The sequence below is a fragment of the Rhincodon typus genome, chromosome 40, assembly GCF_021869965.1.
Source record: "Rhincodon typus isolate 14 chromosome 40, sRhiTyp1.1, whole genome shotgun sequence".
NCBI lineage: Eukaryota > Metazoa > Chordata > Chondrichthyes > Orectolobiformes > Rhincodontidae > Rhincodon > Rhincodon typus.
This window is the reverse complement of record NC_063371.1, coordinates 2614421-2632923: the sequence shown is the minus strand read 5'-3', so window position 1 is coordinate 2632923 and position 18503 is coordinate 2614421. Positions and strand designations below refer to the sequence as shown.

Here is an 18503-nt window from a genome sequence, read left to right as displayed (position 1 = left end):
TGTAGCACTGATTCTGCCGTTGTAAAAATTCCAAAGAATTTTGGCTCATAAGAAAATATATATGTTATGTTCCTTTTATGTGTCAGCCACAATTCTGTGGCATGTTTTCAAGGAGAAATAAAGAACAGATTGGTTGCACTGATTGTTGAAGGAATAGAGGCCCCTTACTCCCTTCGATCACAGGATTTACACAACACAGGATTGCAAAGCAAGCGTAGTCTTCCAAAAAGGCTCATTCTTTTTAATGGAGTATCCCCACTTATTCACCTGGGGAGTCCAAAACTAGGGGGCATAATTTTAAAAGGGTCCTGAGGGGCAACTTGTACACACAGAGGGTGGTTCGTATATGGAACGAGCTGCCAGAGGAAGTGGTAGATGCAAATACAGTTAAAACATTTAAAAGACATTTGGACAGGTACATGAGTCAGAGAGGTTTAGAGGGATGTGGGCCAAACACAGACAAATGGGGCTAGTTTAGTTTGGGAAAAAAGCTAAACTTAGTTTGGAAAACTTGGTCGGCATGGGTGAGTTGGACAGAAGGATCTGTTTCCATGCTGTACGACTAGGCCTGTATTTACTGGCCTTTTGAAGAGTGAGAGGGAATCTCATTAAAACTTAAAATTCTGACAGGGCTGGACAGAGTGGATGCAGGATGGATGCTCTCCTGTGTCTGCAGAGGAGCGTGCATGTCTACAATGAAGGGTCTCAGGCCACATCAGACTGAGATGAGGAAAAATTTCTTCAGGATGGTGAACCTGTACAATTCTCTACCACATAAAGTTGTGGAGGCCAGTCACTGAATATATTTGTTTAAAAAAGAATTCTCAATATTCAAGACATCAAAGGATATGAGGATTGAAGTGAGAATGTGAGATAGTGGATCGACCATGATCATGCTGTGTGACAAAGTTGGTTCAATGGGCTGTTACTCCACCTATTTTCGATGTTTCTATATCCTTCAATCTCATATATCTATCTTCTCATCACATCCTTTAACTATCTTTTGTCTAAATCTCTGCTCTTTTATTGGTGGTCATTATTACTTTATGAAGATTAGAAATATTATCAGTTAATGTTGTAAATTAATTGCTTCAGACACATAGAAGTTGCCTTCCATTTCAACACACTGTTGTCACCTGCTAGCTCTGTTTGGGAGACTACCTGCAAACTGTTTCTCCTCCTCACGGGACTCCTAATGCAATCTCTTGAATCTGGCTTTTCTTTCCATGCTTTCTACCTAATAGAATATTGAAGTTGAATGAATCAGGCCCAGGATTTCTCTGTAGTGCTCCCCAGATTTTTCAGCTATTAGCGGGATCATTGAATGGCTATTGGACAACCTTAATGATTGAGGTGACCATGGGGTCATTAAAAGGAACAAGGGCGGCCAAGGGGAGCAAGGCCCTTTAACAGAATTTGAACAAAAAATGTCAGACTAACACTGAGAGCTGTCTTTAAAGGGAGCAGGAGGGGAAATTACAGAGTTTAGTTTCACCTTCCAAAGTCCCCTCAATTTGGGATTTGGCCCTTTAGTTTGGAATACGTACTGCAAACATAGTTCAGTTATTTAAGCAAGGAAAGAGAGAGAGAGATCAAGACATTAAAAACCTGTTAGTCTAAAATCTATTTGGAAAGCTAATGCAAGGACAGAGCAGCTGAGAACTTGGAGAAATTTGAGCTGATTAGAATCAACATAGGGTTGTAAAGAATAGGTCATATCCTGTGAGCGTAATTAGTCATTCTGAGGATATAGCTAAAGTAGTAAATGAGACTAAGGATGAAGTTTCTGTGAACCTCCAGAGTGCATTTGATAAGGTTTCACATAAAACATTGAGTTAAAATACAATGTTATGGATTGAAGATACCTTTCCAATGTGGTTGAGAACTTGGTTAAACCTTAGAAGATAGAGTGAGGTTTCCACTCAAATTCAATACATGACTTGTGGTGTCGCACAAGCAAGTGTGCTCTATTTATATTCTTTATATTTATTCATGACTCAGACAATCCAGTAGAGATTTTTAAATTTACTGATTTGCAGGACAGGTGGAACACAAAGTGAATATCTGAGTTTTTTTTGCTGGAACAAGGGTATAAATGGATATGGAAACAATGATGGTGAATGGTGTTAGGATCAGCCACGATCTCATCGAATGGTGGAACAAGCTTGTAGAGCTGAATGGTCTCCTCCTCTTCCATTGCATAGTGAGCTGGATTGCCAGTGCTGAGTGACTTCCTTGCCATAAGCCTAAGGTCACTGCAGTGCCTTTTGAGCTCACCCCGGCAGAGACAGGCATGGTCAGGAAGTGAGACTGGAGCCTTCTCAGGATGGCATTAGATGTCAAAACTACCATTGGGCTGTCGAGGGGGCTGTGCATATTTCACAAATAAATTGTGCAGCTGTTGATGAACCTCATACAGAAAATCTGCCTGCTCCACAGCTATCCTCTGACTTTTAAGTACAGTGGATTCCTCTTAAAAAGAAATGCACAAAAGAATTATTTTAAATGGTCAACATATTTTGTATAGTATGCTTTTGTGTTAGAGACCACAGCATGTTTTCTGGTCTCAATTCCCTTTTGATAAAGATCTATTGCTCCTCCTCTGTTCACTGAATTATAGAAGGAACGATGAAACAGTCTGCAGTACAAAGATTTGAAAACAATCCATTTACATCTACAGCTTGCGGGAATCTACATGCCACAGTCTGTGTTCTTCGGCCAAGCAATTATGTGTTCGGCTTTAATGAACTTCTTCATTTTTCATTCCTTTATTCCAGTTTCATTCAATTATACTTATGAGCATGAAAACCTTTGCAAATTTCAACTCGTTCAAATATGTGACTGCCCAAGGCATCGCCCTTGCTATGTACATACATATCGGGAGCAATAGCATAGTGGTTATATTACTGAACTAGAAATCCAGAGGTCTGTACATATGATCCTGAAACATGAGTTCACACACATCCTAGCATGGCACCTGGAGGAATTTAAACTCAGTTGATTAAATAAATCTGGATTTGAAGAGCTAGCTCCAGTAATGATAACCATGAAACTACCACATTATTGTAAAATCCATCTGGTGCATGACTGCCCTTTAAGCAAGGAAATGTACTGTCCTAACCATAACTGCACATGACTCCAGACCTTCATCAATGTAGCTGATTCTAAAATGATCCACTCTGTTACTGAGTTCCCTTTTTTTTTAACGTGTGCAGGTCTGTAGGGTGTCTGTTTGGGTCGTAGTTCCAGGATTTTGATCCAGAAGCGATATTGTTCCAAGTCAGGATGGTGTGTGGCTTGGACAGGAGCTTACAGGGGATAGTGCTCCCGTTCAGCACTGCCTTTGTCCTGGATAGTAGAGATTGCAGAACTTAGAAAATGTCGTTGAAGCAGCCTTGGTGAGTTTTGCAGTGCATTGTCTAGACAGTGCACGTTGCTGCCATTTTGCACTGGTGGTGAAGGGAGTGATTATTTAAGGTGGTGAAATGGGTTCAATCAAATGGGCTGTTTGCTTTACCTGGATGGTGCCAAATTTCTTGAGTGTTGTTGGAGTTGTACTTATCCAGGCAAGTGGGCGTGTTCCATCCCACTCCTGACTTGTGCCTTGTCGATAGCAGACAGACTTTGAGGAGTCAGGAGATGTGTTACTCACTGCCGAAGTCCCAGCCTTTAACCTGTTCTTTAGTTATAGTCATCAGTAATACAATGGATGTTGATGGTGGCAATTCACCAATGATAATGCTATTAAATAATGCTACCCCAGTGAGGTGTAACAAGATGGAATACACAAAGGACTGTACTTAATGGGGATGCACTGATGTGAAATAAGTAGCCAGGTTTGCTCGAACTAACTGAGCCTCAGCAGGTTAATGGTAAGTAGGTGTCACTTGCTAGCACTGCCCATGACGTAGTCCATTACTTTGTTGATGATTGAGAAGAGATTAATGATGTAGAAATTGACAAGACTGAATTTGCCCTGGTTTTTGTGGATAGGACACACTCAGATAATTTTTCACTTTGTTGGGTAGATGCAGCTGTGTTGGAGCAGCTTGGCTAGAGGTGTAGCTATTTTGGTCCACAAGTCTTCAGCACTGCTGGCAGAATTTTGTCAGGGCCCAGATTCACAAGTGAATCAAATTGACAAAAGACTAGCATCTTTGGTGGTGCCCTCAGAAGAAGACCAAGATGGATCATCCATTCAACATCTCTGGCTGATGCTGATTACAAATGCTTTAGACTTTTATGCTGATCATATACTCACGGAATGATTACATCATGAAGAAGGCCCTGCAGCCAATCCTGTTTGTTCTAATGCTCTGGAGGAGCAAGTTAGCGACAGCCACTCCTACAACTTCCCCCTGTAACCCTGTACGTTCTTCCTTTTCCATTAATCTTCAGTTGAAACTATCTCTACCAGACTCTCAAGCAGCATATTCCAGATCCTAGCCTCTCATGACATTGTATCTTTGTAGATCAAAATTTCAACTTTGACTAACCCAATTTTCTGCTGATTAGCCAACCATTCTCCATGAACTTCATCTCATGCCTATATCTTATCTAAAGTGGTTCTCTTCATTCTCTGTCCTGGGATCCCACATCCGTAATGCGAAGGATGAAATATTTTTGTCATGTCTAACATTCCTTTGTGCCCTCACAGCTCCAGCCATACAACATTGAGACAACTCTGGGTCTTCTGATTTCCATCCTCCCCACCATTCAAAGCTAGACTTTCTCTTGAGGTCTCAATTTCTGGAATTTAATTCTGAAACTTTTCCCATCTTCTCTCTCCTGGCTCCCAGACCAACTTGAGCTCTCTCTAGTCTGTCCCAACAGTGTATCTTAGGACCAAAGAGATCCTCCCACTGTGCCAGCATGACATGTTTGCAATCCCACGTTTCTTGGAGGTGAAACAATTGAGTTGGTGTCGTGTTAGGACAGTTTTGGTGTCAATCTTGCAAGCTAGGAACTGAATGAAAACTCGTGCTTATTTCACATCAGAGCTTCCTTGTTGAATCTTCAAGCATTCTATCTTGTTACGCCTCACTGGGTAGCACACTGGAAATCAAGCCCTGCTATTTCCAGAGTTGTAATAGAAGTTAAAGATTTTAAAAGGTATGCAGAATTCCTCAATTTCCTTGTCTTTTAGTCCAGTATTGAGAGAAAGCACAGAGCAGGTTTCCGTATTCAGTAAGAATTGCTTTTTATCCCAAGTAAATAGATTCTAGTTATAAGTAAACAATCTGCATCTCTACAAGTTAAAACTCAAATGCCCTTATAAACTCCTCCATACACAACAGACTAACACACACAGGAAAAAACATGGGTGTTTCAGGCAGTGAGAAAGACTAGGAAGGCAGTTAGCAGTTCCTGTTTACAGAGTTGCTAAGACAATTCGTCTGATTCTTGTGCTGTTTGTAACACTACTTCTCGGTTTACCTTCTCCAGATCCTTTCACTGGTTTGTAAGAGGCCCAGGGGACCCATTCACTCTTGTAGAAATGTCTCTGACTTATTAAGTAAAAGTCACAGCTTATAGCAACTGCTAAAGGGCAGATAAACTGGTGCTGTTGAGGCTTAAGGTAGGTTTTGCAGCAGGGAACAGACACTGTTCCTGAGCTGGTGGAGATCTGAAAGCTTCTCTGTAACCTGTCCACAGTTGTAAGCTGTTTAGCTACCTGAGAACCAGTAACATAGTTTTTGGCAGGCAGAAGGCTTTTGTCATTGATAACTGGTCACCAGTCCCCAATCACTAGTCCACGGACCAATCAGCTACTTGCTGCCAACCAAAACATCATCTGTGCACAACCCCTTGGCTCCTGTTCATTTGCAAATTACACTTCTACCACTGCTGGAACAAGCAGCTGTATAAACAGTGCTTGCAGTGAGGTCAGATAACTTGCTTTCAAAACATACAGCAATCTTCCAGCAATCCTTGGTTTCTAATACAGTTCTTTTCCCATTTCAGTCCACACTTAAAAATACAGAAAAAATAAAAAGATGCAGTATTTACAATCTGGAGATCTCACTTGTGTGTATTTCATTTTTGTTGGAATTAATGTGACTGTGACGCTACTAATTCTTTGTGCACACGATGCCTGTTCTCTAGCATTCACTATGGAAGGATATCTCCCTGTTCTGTCGTGCTGGATTGTAGGGTTATTGCGACTCAGGAACCAGATTATTCTTTCTATGGCACCTTATTGGAGGGCTTATGCCATTTATTCAGGAATAAAGTGTAATTGAAGGATGTTGTCCATAATGAGAATTGCTAGACCTGGCTAAAAGAAACGTTCTCTTGAAAATAATTGGCAGCCTAAAGGAAACCTGTCAAAACAGATTAGAAAACCTGGCTGTTGAACTCTGAACTATGTGCAAAATGTTAGCGGCTGGGTGAGTGAGAGTGTCAAGCCTTCTTTCGAGGCTGTGTTTGTGGAGAGGCCCTGCTTTGGGCTGCTGAAATGTTTTTCTGTGAGGGGGTGGTGTCTAGAAACAGCAGAAGGCTGTTTAGCCCCTCGAGCTTGCTCTGCCACTCTGTCAGTTCCTGGCTAGATCCGCACCTGAACTCAATTTTGCCGGTTTTGCTCCATGGCCCATCTATCACCTTGGTTACCATCGTACGGTCCCAGAGTCTGTCTTAAGTCATGACAATTTTGCTACAGTTGAGGATTGAATGCAGATTGAAAGAAATATGCCTTTGGGCACCATTCCCTTTTTGTTATTCCTCCTAAGTTATGTCTGCCTCTTACTGCAGATACTTGCGTCTCTGCTCATTCGCTGTTGGAACCTAATCTCGCTTTTTTGTCTTTTACTTTGACTCACCGTGTTGGTCTTGGTCTCTGCTTTACCCCACACTCCCTATGCTTCTCAAAACCTACTCCAGTAAATCGCAATCACTGCTTCCAGATCTAACTCATCTTTTCAACCTCTCTCTTCACCAACAACTTCCCTTTTTGGGTGCATTTAATGCAAGTCGGAGCTCACAAAGGGGAACCATTACCAAGGAGGAGGGCTGAGTGAGATGGATGCTGTGGTGAGGATGGGCTTTGCCAAGGCTTTGAAGTGCTGTGGAACAGGCAGGGCTGTGGCAAGTGAAGGCTGTGTCACTGACAATTCAGTCTAGAGTTATTGGTGGGGAGGTAGCTGCCCTGGGTCTTTCTGTGCACGAGTTTGCTCCCCTGTTTCATAGAGCCATTGACACTGAATGAGCTTATGTGTCCTCGCTGGCTCTCTGTCGAGCCATTCAGTCAGTCCTATTCCCTGCTGTATCACCCAGTGCATGTACTTAATTTTTAGATTTTATGTTGAATGTTTGAATCATTGATTGTGCTGTTATTAATTCAGCTTGTAACAAAATGTTTTCCCTCACATCCACAGTCTCTCGTATCTCCTGCCAAAACCTTAAATCCTTGTGCCCCGGCACTGTTAGCTAATGGTGACAGCTTTTATTTTAGTATCTCTTATCTAAACATCCCCACATAATCTTGTACCTTTATCAAATCTCCCCTCAGCCTCAGTGGTTGGATGGTTGAGGTGAGTTTAGAATCAGGGCAACCTCCAGTATGGTTAAATAGCTGGTAGGTGTGACATTTGGTAGTTCACTGCTGTGTGTAAGTTGGCTATACCACCCAGTGTGCCAAGGTTCACAATGCAAAAAGTACAAGGTGAATGTGTGGTTTAGCAAATACAAGTCAATAGCCTTGGTTTTACTGTCCTCAATTTACTTGTTTCTCCCCTCACAGAGATACAGTTTGTGAGTGTTTAATTCGTTATTCCTGACATCTCCTTTGCTTTCTGTAGCTGCCTTTCTGGGAGACATTGCGCTGGACGAAGAAGACTTGAAGTCATTTAAGGTCGACTGGATTGTAGATTTAAAGAAACACCGAATCCAGAAGTTTGGGCTGTCTGCAGGTATGTTAATTTCCATTACTGTTTGAACTGTCATGGCCTTGAGTTGTTTCTTTGTAAATTTGCAGAATGGGCAAATAATTGGTAAATTGAAGTTCAACGCAGATAAACATGAGGTACTCCACTTCAGTGGGAAAAGTAGTGAGGTCACTGTTATTTGGAAAGTGCAAATCTTGACCGGGTATATGGGCCTTGGAATACAAATAGTCAAATCATTAAATGTTGTACACAAGGTTTGATGGAGTGGATTTGGAGGCAATGTTTCCACTTGTGAGGAAAAGCAAAACCAGAGGCTGTCAATATCGTGCTGACCCCAAGATATCCAATTGGGAATTTCAGCAGAAACGTCTTCACTCAGAGATTGGAGAGAACGACGAACTCATTCCCATGGGAAGAGAAATCAAATGTGTCGATATATTTGAGAAGGAGATTGACAGGGTTGTGAGGAGGAGGGGATAGAGGGTTATGATGCGAGATGAGGAAAAGTGGGAGGAGGCTCGAGTAGAACACAGACATGGCTCAAGACTGGATGGATTGAATGGCCTGTTTCCGTGCTGTTTATCCTATTTCATTCAATGTACAGTTATCACGTCAGCAATTAAGCTACCACTGGTGATGGTTTCCTGCTCTGGGTACCCTCACAATCTGTTTCACTCATCCTCCTCCCTTTTAGTTAACAGCATAAGAATAATCACTTCCCAAACCCTTTCTGTAATGAAGAAAAACTATACTGGATTCAAAACATTAACTCTGTTTTTCTCCCCAGATGCTGCCAGACTTGCTGAGTTCTCCAGCGCTTTCTGTTTCTATGTCAGATCTCCAGCACCAGTGGTATTTTGCTTTTTAATTAATGGAAAGTGGAGATGGGATATCAGTTCATGAGAATGTGAATTGTCATAAAACAAGAGACTTGTGTTTATGTAGCACCTTCCACACGTCCCAAAGCATTTCATAGACAGCTACCTAATTTTGAAGTGTGGTCATTGTTGCATTGGAGGAAGCCCCGCATTGTCCACAGACAGCAATCAGATTATCCAGAAGATGATACCTCCTAACAGTGCATTCCCTCAGTACTGCACTACGGCGTCAGTGTCAGTTTTGTGGCCGAGCGGCTGGAGTGGGATTCCAAACTACAGTATTCTAACTTGTACTGAGAGTGCTACCCAGTGAGCTGAAGCACCAAAGGGCTGCATTCTGCCTGAACTTAGCAACAACCAGTTCTGTTGCATAACCTACAGTCTCAGGTAGGGCCCATAGAAGGATGCCATCTTTTACAGGACATGCATTGTGTTAGAATTTTAGTTTCACTTAGATTCTGTTGTAAGGTTATCTGATAGATAAATGTCACTGCTCAGCAACCATGACCATAAAAATCATTCTACTGGGATTTTGACCTAACGACAATACTTTTGACCAGCAGATATCAAAGTCAGTCAAGTTGCCAAGATCAGTGGAGCAATGAAACAGCTAAAGCTTGCGTTTTTTGAGTAAAGCACTTACTTTGACAGTTATATTAAATATATGTTCTCTGATTGCTGTTGCTGCTGCTATTGGAATTAATTTCACCCTAATTACCCTATCAAAACACGTGATATTGGAAATGTCAGTTAAATCTTCCCTTAATTTCTCCACTGCAAGGAAAACACCATGGCAATGGTATGTTAAAGTTCACTCGGTGAGTCTTAAGTTGCTGTGGCAACGCACACACTTTATGCGCCTTTTGCAGCCTGAAGTCAAAGATAGTGATAGTAGAGGTATCGATGTTCTTTCCATCTCACAGCTGTTCAGGAATCTCTCCTGGCTGCCATTAGTATGTATTGGAAGGGTTTCCCAGTTGATACTGAACGCATTTGGTCATGGTACGAATGCATCTTCCTTGCCATCATGTCCTGGGGTGGAACTCAGATCAGAGCTTCTGGCTTAGAGACAGGGATGCTACCCAATGTGCCACAGAACCATCTTTGGTCCCATTACAGTGATTCTTCTCCGTATCCACTGCAAGGCCCTTGACATCCTTTCTGTGTGGTGAACTGAGTGATAGTGGACAGTGTGCAATTTTTCCTCTGCATCAGATTCCTGTTACTGCATGCCTGTGGATGTCTCTATAAATTAAAAGAAAAAAAAGATGATTTCAGAAGATCATATACAGAGTGTTGGCTGCTCTCAGAAGAATTATTTCTTTGGTTAAAAACAAGGTGTAGCCCAAGGCACAGATGTAATGGTAATTGAATAACATGAAGGAATGTTAAGTGACCAGGTAATGAGGGGTTGCTTATTGATTGATGGCCACATTCTGTGTTTGTACATGTAGGGAAACATGAGACTGAGTGAGGCTGGCGTAGAAGAGCTTGAACCAGAAAGCAGTGAAACAGTCTATCTGAATGTGTAACTGTGCGAGCAGTTTACAGATTAATTATTTTAAGCAGGATCAGCATCCTCCTGTTGGCCTAAAGGGTAAACAAATCGCAGAGCTATGGGGCAAATGCGGAGCAGGATAACTACGTTGCTGTTGCAGAGAACTGTCACAGACACAATCGGCCAAATGGCCTCCTGTGCTCTAACCTGTAGTGTTGTAGTGATTTGAAAAGTGCACTTTTATGCATATTGCTCACTTTAAGAAAATGTACTAAATTGTGCCAGTGGAAGGTGCAAGACAAAACAGAAAGTTTGAAGAAGTTGCTTTTAATGAAGAAACCACTTTTAATTCTCACTGTCCCTGGCTGTTTCTAGTCTGAAGAACCTCATATCACCATTCAATAATAGTCTAATAAGGAAGGTTATATGCTTCATAAATGAAGGGGGGAAAGTTGTTAACAAAGGCAAGTTGAATTTGTTCAGGATTGGTTAGACATTGGTTAGCCCCCAGTTGTTATATTGTGTCAGGCTCTCGGGATCCCATTATGTGGATGATATTGGGCTGTAGAAAGGTCTAAAGAAAAGTACTTGGAAGATGTTTGAATTCTTCTCACACATCTTTAGAATGTGGAATGGTTCATTGCTAGTCTTACTGAGACTAAGTCTATCATGTCATAACTCACATCCTGACTCCCAAAGCCTGTCCACCATCAACAAAGCACGTGTCAGGATTGTGTTGAAACACTCACCACTTGCCTGGATGGGGACAGCTCCAACAACATTCAAGAAGCTTGACACCATCTAGGATAAAGCAGCCTGCTTGATTGGCACCATATCCACAAATATTCACTCTCTCCACCACTGATGCTCAGTTGGAGCAGTATGTGTCCTCTACAAGATACAATGCACAAATCACCAACTGTCCTTTGACAGTACCTTCCAAACCCAAACTTTCCATGACCTAGACAGCGAACGCACAGGAACAACACCACAAGCAAGTTCCCCTCCTTTGATTTCTCTCAGTCTTGGAATGGAGGGAATTCCTGAACTTTCTTTGTGGCAATACATGTTTGTGCGTTTCCGCTCATTTGAAGTACAGTAGGCTGGAGAATATCTTTAATCCTAAACTTTGAATGAAAGCGAAGATCTAAACACTATAGAACAATGCCTTGAGCTGCTAAGAGAACGCTGCTATCTTGACAACACAGAGACTGGTCCTTAGTCAGCAGTGCAGACTCATATGTTTTATGTGTTGAAGGAAGCCAATATTAGTGGAAATGTTACCACCATTGAATGGAAAGGCCGAATAACCTCTTATGCTTTGTGGCTTCATGATAGCCTATGAAGTAAAAGCCAGAGAAATACAAGCAGGAGTAAGCTGTTTGACCCCTCGAGCTTGCTCTGTCATCTACGACCTCAACTTTAATGCCTGCTTCCTTTTCCCTTGATTCCTTGAGAGACTAAAATTCTGTCTCAATCTCAGCCTTTAATGATGGGATATCCAGAACCTTCTGAGGTGGATAATCCCAAAGATTCGCAACCCTTTGAAGAAATTTGTTCTGGACAGTCGGTCCCTTATCCTGAGACTGTACCCTGCCATATTCCAGATTCCCCAGCCAGGGAAAAGTATTTTCTCAGTGTCTACCCTGTCAAGACCCTTGGGTGTCCTGATGAGAATACCTCTTCTTGTCTGATATACAGCCCCTCAACGTAGGACAGCCTCCTCAACCCAGGGACGAATTCAGTTGACCTTTCAGTGTCCATCTGTGAGGCTGATGTAGCCTGCCTTAGATATGGAGACCAAATATTGAAATCCGGATGTTGCTGCACTACTGACAATTTATGTGCCGTCAAAGTCTCACAAACAGCCTGGCCATTTTTGCCATAGTGATTTTGGTTTAGAGGCAAATATTGACCCAAACACCCAGGAGTGCTCCCCTTGCTGTCCTCCACATAATGTCTTTGGGTGTCTTGCATCCTTCTGAGAGGGGCAGAGAGGCCTCAATTTCAAGTCTCATCCAAGAAACACTGCAGCATTCCCTTCCGATCACATCAGCCTAGATTTTGTGCCTGTTTCTCTGGAGTGGGAGTTGAAGCCACACGTTTCTGACAGAGGTGAGGCTGCTACCACTACTGTGCCAAGGTGGTTGAAAAATACGCCACATTGCATCAATAGGGAAGGGAGCTCAAGAGAGAACTGAAATAAGCCTCAGAATCTCACCTGCTGCAAATACCGTTCGCAGATCTTATTTCTTGATCAAAAGCTCCAAGCTGTATGGGCTCATTTATGACTGAGTATTCAGTAACATCCCTCAGCCAAGATCGTTCTAGGATTTGCCAATGTAAGCTGCACAATGTGGCCTTTATCTCGCAGTAAACGGAATGTCTATCCAAACCCCACTGAGGATCCTTAAGCGGTGGTTCGAGTTTTTTTTTAAAAATCCGGTTTGGAGCAGAGAGTCTGGAAATGAATCTCTTAAGAGATGTGTCAGCTGTAAACACTCGTCACATTAAGTTGGGTAATCTGTTTACAACGTGTTACACAACTCGAGGAATCCAGCATCGCAGTGTGGGAGAATTGCACTGCTGTCCACTTTGCTTCGCACAATGCCACAGGCACTGGCTGTCCTCCAGTGCAGCAACCAAATAACTATTCGTCTTCGGTAAGCCTTGACAGTGAGTGTCACAGGCCATTTCACTGTGCATCATGTCACAGTCAAAATCAGAGTCTGTCCCCATCATATCTCTCAGGTGTCTCCTGAAGAAGAAACAAAAATAGGGGCTATGGTCCACATTTCCTCTTTTTTTCACTTGTGAAAAGTCACAGATAGTTGTCACAGCCACTGATGCCCTTTTCTGTCTGTTGTAGCAGCTCTTTTTTGTATTTGCTCTTGGTATCCTACTCTCCTTTTCAGAGATTTGTGCATCCGTGCACTTAAATGCCTTTACTCCTTGACCCAACCAAACTCCAAAGATCCAAATGCTGAATGATGTCTTTTTCCTTTACAGCCAAAATGCAACACCTCTTATTTATCTATGTTAAAATTCATTTGTCAACTATCCATTCATTTATTGCTAATGTCGTTAAATATATCAGGAGGTCTACAGAAAACATAATATCAATAAATGCCCATGTGCCTATCTAGTGCTTTCGAAGGGCATCACGCTGCAGGACGCTTGGACCAACGGTTGTCGACAGACAATAAAGAAAAAGAATTGCATTTAGATAGCAACTACCTGACATCTGAAAACATGTCATGGTCAATGAGGCACTTTTTGAAATGTAGTTGCTTTTGTGGGTACAAAACGAAGGAGCCAATTTGTACACAGCAAACTCCCACAAACAGTAATATAGTCAGAACCAGGTCATTTTCTGTGCGTTTGCTGTGAACTGCTGATTGAAGAACATATATGGACCAGAACATCAGGGCTAACTCCCCTGCTCTTCTTCAAAATAATGCCACGGGATCTTTTGTCTTCCACTATGCAGACAGTCGAAGCCCTGCCTGTCAATCTGAAGACAGTATCTTGAATAGTGTAACACACCACACTGGAGTGTTAGCATTGATTTTTTTTGCTCAAATCCAGCTGTGTGGTTTGGACCCTGAGCCTTGTGATGCAGAGGCAGTTATACTACCAACTGAACCGTGGTTGTCAGATCTTAACATGAACACTGAAACCCAGATATTATGAAGAGAAAGTTGAGTGGGGATTTGAACAAGTTGTCCAAAATCATGGGGCATCTGGAGAGAATGAATGGGAAGTATCTTCTGATTTGTGGCACAAGAGTTGAGAACCAGAGGGCACAGATTTACGTGATTAATTATCAGAAGTGCCAGAGACAACATGCCATAGACAGGCTGTGGCGTTATGAAGCCGTTTTCATTGTTGTGAGAAGGAGTAATTTAACTGGATAGCACATGATTGTCTACAGAATCCACGTTAGCTTGTGAATTATAATGTAATTCAGAGAGGCATGATGGTGTAGACGTAACATTACTGGACTTGTAATCCAGAGACCCAGGCTAACGCTCTGGGAACATGGGGCTCAAATTCCTCCACTGCTTTAAACCAATTGTGAAATTGAAAACTAGTCATTGTGACCCTGAAGTTATCATTGATTGTTATTTAAATCCCTCTGGTTCATCTGTGCCTTTCAGAGTGGAAAATCTCCCATCCTTAACTGGTCTGGCCTCCACATGACTCCAGGCCCATGGTGATGTTGTTGACTCTTGACTGCCCTCTGAAAATGTTGAAGGTGCCACTCAGTTCCAGGGCAATTAGGGATGGGCAACAAATGCCAGCCTTCCCAGTGACGCCAGAGTCCCATTAAATAATACATTTAAGACTTAATCATGAATCAAGATTCTTTTCATCCCTCTTTTTCTTGCTCAAGCATTAAAAGGGAGGCTAGATAAGTATGTGAAGGAGAAGGGAATAGATGGTTATGGTCAATTTAGGTGAAACAAGGTGGGAGGAATGCAGCATTGTATTTACATGGACTTGTTGGCGAATGGCCTATCTGTATTTTATTCAGGCATCAATTATGATATTGAGTGTTATGTGGCCATCACCACAAACCAGCTTGTGACTTCATTGTTAAACATGTACCAATCTCTGTTTAATTGTATAACTTGAATTCAGCAAAGGATAGACTTGTGCTGGCAATAGAAGCTTGTAGATTGACAGTTCCTTGCAAATTCAAGATGATGGATCAAATGAACAAAATGTCATTTTGTGCTTTTTTGAAGATCAGCAAACAGAATGTAAAAGGTGTAAAAATGAAGACTTATGCATTTGTTTTATACCTTTTCATTCTAACCTACAGCCAGGGCTACTTAGAAGAGTAATCTCTTTGTATCTGAATTCAAAAAATATGGAGATAGCCATCTGTCTCTCAGGCTTTCTCCCAGTTTTTAGAATCCTCAATTTTGGTCTCTCTGGCACATATACCTGTGGAAACCTGGCAAGACTCACTGGCCGAGCTTCCAGACTGGACTGGCTGATACAGAGATTAATTAGAGAAAGTTTGCACACACACTGGAACACTGAGTTGAAGCCAGGTATTCCAGGAAGGTGACAGGGGTCAAAAGTCTACACATTCCTCAATGATGCATTCATGAATGTGTTCAGAAATGTTCTGGTGTCCGTTCCGAAGCTGTGTGCAAACAGCAGCAGCACAACTTCTGCAGAGGAGAAAGATTTACAGGTATCAGGAGCAGGACTAGGCCATTTGGCCCCTCAAGCCTACTCCGCTAATTGCTAAGATCACAATTGATCTGATTATGGCTTCAAATCCACTTTTCTGTTTGTCCTCAACTCCCTTGTCAATCAACGATCTGTCTAATTCAGCCTGAATATGTTCAGTTACCCAGCTTTCACTGTGCTCTCAGAGGGGCAATACAAAGGAAGCCCAGTGAGCTGTCAGATGGCCAGTACAGGGGGAGTGCAGCACTGTTGGAGGGACAGTGTTGTGGGGGTGCTGCACTGTTTATAGTTCTTTCAGACGGAGGGTTAAACAAGGAGCCCTCTCTGCCCATTCAGATGGGTTCAAGAGATTCTGTGGCCCTATTTCGAGCAAGAGATGGGGAGTTCTCACATGTGACCTGGGACCAACATTTATCCCGTGATCCCACGTGACTATAAAAGATTATTGGTTGTCACTCGTGGGAGTTTGCTGTGTGTAAATAGGCAGCTGTGTTTCTGACATGACAACCGTGGCTGCACCTCTAAGGACTTTGTTGGCATTGCTGTGCACTGAGGTCGTGAGAGAGAGAGTACATATTTAGGTCTTTTGAAGAGCTGTTATTGCACAAAGATGCTTCCCACTTGTACCATTTATTCAGTTCCATCGATGATGTATATCACAGTGGCCATTTCCAAATTTATCCTGCTGGAGTCCAGTGACCACAGATCGGCAAGATCTCAGCTTTGTCCTTTCTGTCTGTTCTGTGGGAGTGATTGGTATAATTTTTTTTGCAAGTGTTTATGACTTTTGAGCTTGACCTGACATAGACCATCAACAGAATATTACTTTTAAGATGCCACGTAAAAAGGGGTGAGTGAAAAGCAGCATGATTGGAGGAGGCAGCCATGTATTGATAATGACACTGGCCCATTTTGTGGGGACGTGTATTCGAAGCCTGCCATGGAGGGCAATGAAATGCAAGATCAAAAGAAATAATTAAAAGCTAGTCTAATGGTGACTAAGTAAGCATTGTTGATTGTTGTAAGAAAAATAACATCCAAGTGGTTTCCTTTAGGGAAGGAAATCTGCTGTCTTTGCCCAGTCTGGTCTATATATGACTCCAAACCCAGAGCAAATTAGTTAACTCCTAAGGGCCTTCTCGAGGGTGAGTGAGGATGGGCAGCAACAGCTGATGACACTCGTGTCCTGTGAAGGAAATTTAAAAAAAACTTCTGTCTTTATATGGTGCCATTAATGTAATATAACATGGCAAGGTGCTTCACAGGAGCAATACAAATAAAATGTCAAGCCTGGAAGGTAATAATAAAGGAAGCACGCAAGGTGGAGAGGTCTAGGGAGGGCATTGCAAGCTTGAAGATAAAGCCAACAGTGATAGAGGGATTAAAATCAGGGGTCAGAATTAGAGGAGTGCAGATGTCTGAAATGGGGGTGGAGGGGTGTGGGCAAGAAGTGGAACTTCTGGAAACGGAGGCCTGAATGAACAAGTGCCAGGGAAACATAATAACAAGGACCATACTTTGAACCTACTTCAATTCCAAGGCTGTGGACTGCCCCAGTGCCTTTCAAGTCTTTACTACTTTCATGAAAAGGCAGAGAGGAGCCCTTACACAAAACAATTTACATTTTTATATCGCCTTTAATATAATTGGTTCTAGGATGTTTTCCTTAAAAAAAAGCAATGTCAGAAAGTCGTTATGGCGCAAAAGGAAGCCTTTAAGCCCATCACGTCTATGCTTGCTCTCTGCAGAGCAGTCCTGTCAGTTCCATTCATCTGCTGTGTGGCTCCTGCCCTACAAGTTTATTTCCTTCAGCACCTGTCTGATTTCATTTTGAAATTATTGTCTATCTCTGCTTCCACTGCTGTCACGAGCTGCGAGTTTCAGGAGTGGCACTGCCCGCCCACCACACCACCCACCCCCCTTCCCCCCTCCATCTCCAGACAACTGAGACAGAAGTGGGCTGCATGGCCTCCCTTGTATGACCTTGTGAAAGCCCAATGTTTGCTTTCCCACGCAGCAGGACACAGATACTGTCTCTCTCCTCCAGATCCCCCACAGGAGGAGTCTTTGCCTATGGGATAGCAGGGCAGGAAATAGGACAAAGTAAAACAAAAGCCCTTTAACTGTAACTTTCTATAACTAAAAGGAAGAAATGTTGAGACTCCAGCAGACGGCTTCTAATATTTTCCTCACCACAAACTGTCTGAAGCTTTTTATCTTTTATTTAATTCCCTGTGGGCGATATGTGGGCTGTAGACCCTGAGTCAGCTGTGGGCTGCAACCAAATCCTCCTTTGTATCTAGAAGCTGCTTTGGCTTTGGCTGTGCACTGTTAGGTATGTTGCCTTGGTATTCAGGAGGATCATGCCTTTCCCCAATAGGTCTCTATTTATCTCCTGACGTGAACAGCCTGTATAGTGGACAGCAAGCCTGCAATCAGTTGAAAAGCTAGAAGTTCTGCCTTTTCCAATAAGTAAAGACCCCCACAAGTCTCTTTGGGGAGGCTTTGCCAATGTAGTTGACACAATATATGGTCCACTAGTGGACTGAACTAAAATTGTGTGGATCCTATTTGAAAGGAGGAATTAGCTACTAATTATGGGTGTAGAGATGTAACACTAGAAAGTAGTTCTTGAGGATGCTCAGTGTATTGTGAAGGATTGTCTAATTGAAGTTATGCCAGGTGTTTGATATGGTGCATGCTTCAAAAGGAAGATGTGCTGCTTAGCTGAGAGGAGGTGACTCAGATCTATTTTGATCTTAAACAGTGCAGGATCCTCTGAAACTTAAGCAATCCATGGCATATCTGGACAGCATCCAGGCTGCAATTGATCAATGGCGAGTGACATTTGTGCAGACAATAGCTCTCTTTAAGCAAGAGAGAATATAACCATCTCGCCTTGATAGTCCGTGGGATTACTTTCACTCAGTCCCCCGTTATCAATATTCTAGGTGTTAACATTGACCAGAAACTGAACTGGACGCGCCATGTAAATGCTACAAGAGCAGGTCAAAGTCTAGGAATGCTGCAGCGAGT

General features: G+C 42.5%; 1 protein-coding gene across 1 annotated transcript in view; it reads left to right on the top strand.

Annotated features, from left to right (window-relative positions):
* Positions 1-18503, top strand: part of LOC109911454 (bone morphogenetic protein 1-like) — a 115198-nt gene that overhangs the window by 23925 nt on the left and 72770 nt on the right. Inside the window, exon 2 of the mRNA XM_048618704.1 lies at positions 7797-7907. Coding sequence (XP_048474661.1) covers positions 7797-7907 — 111 coding nt within the window. The remainder of the gene's footprint in view (positions 1-7796; positions 7908-18503) is intronic.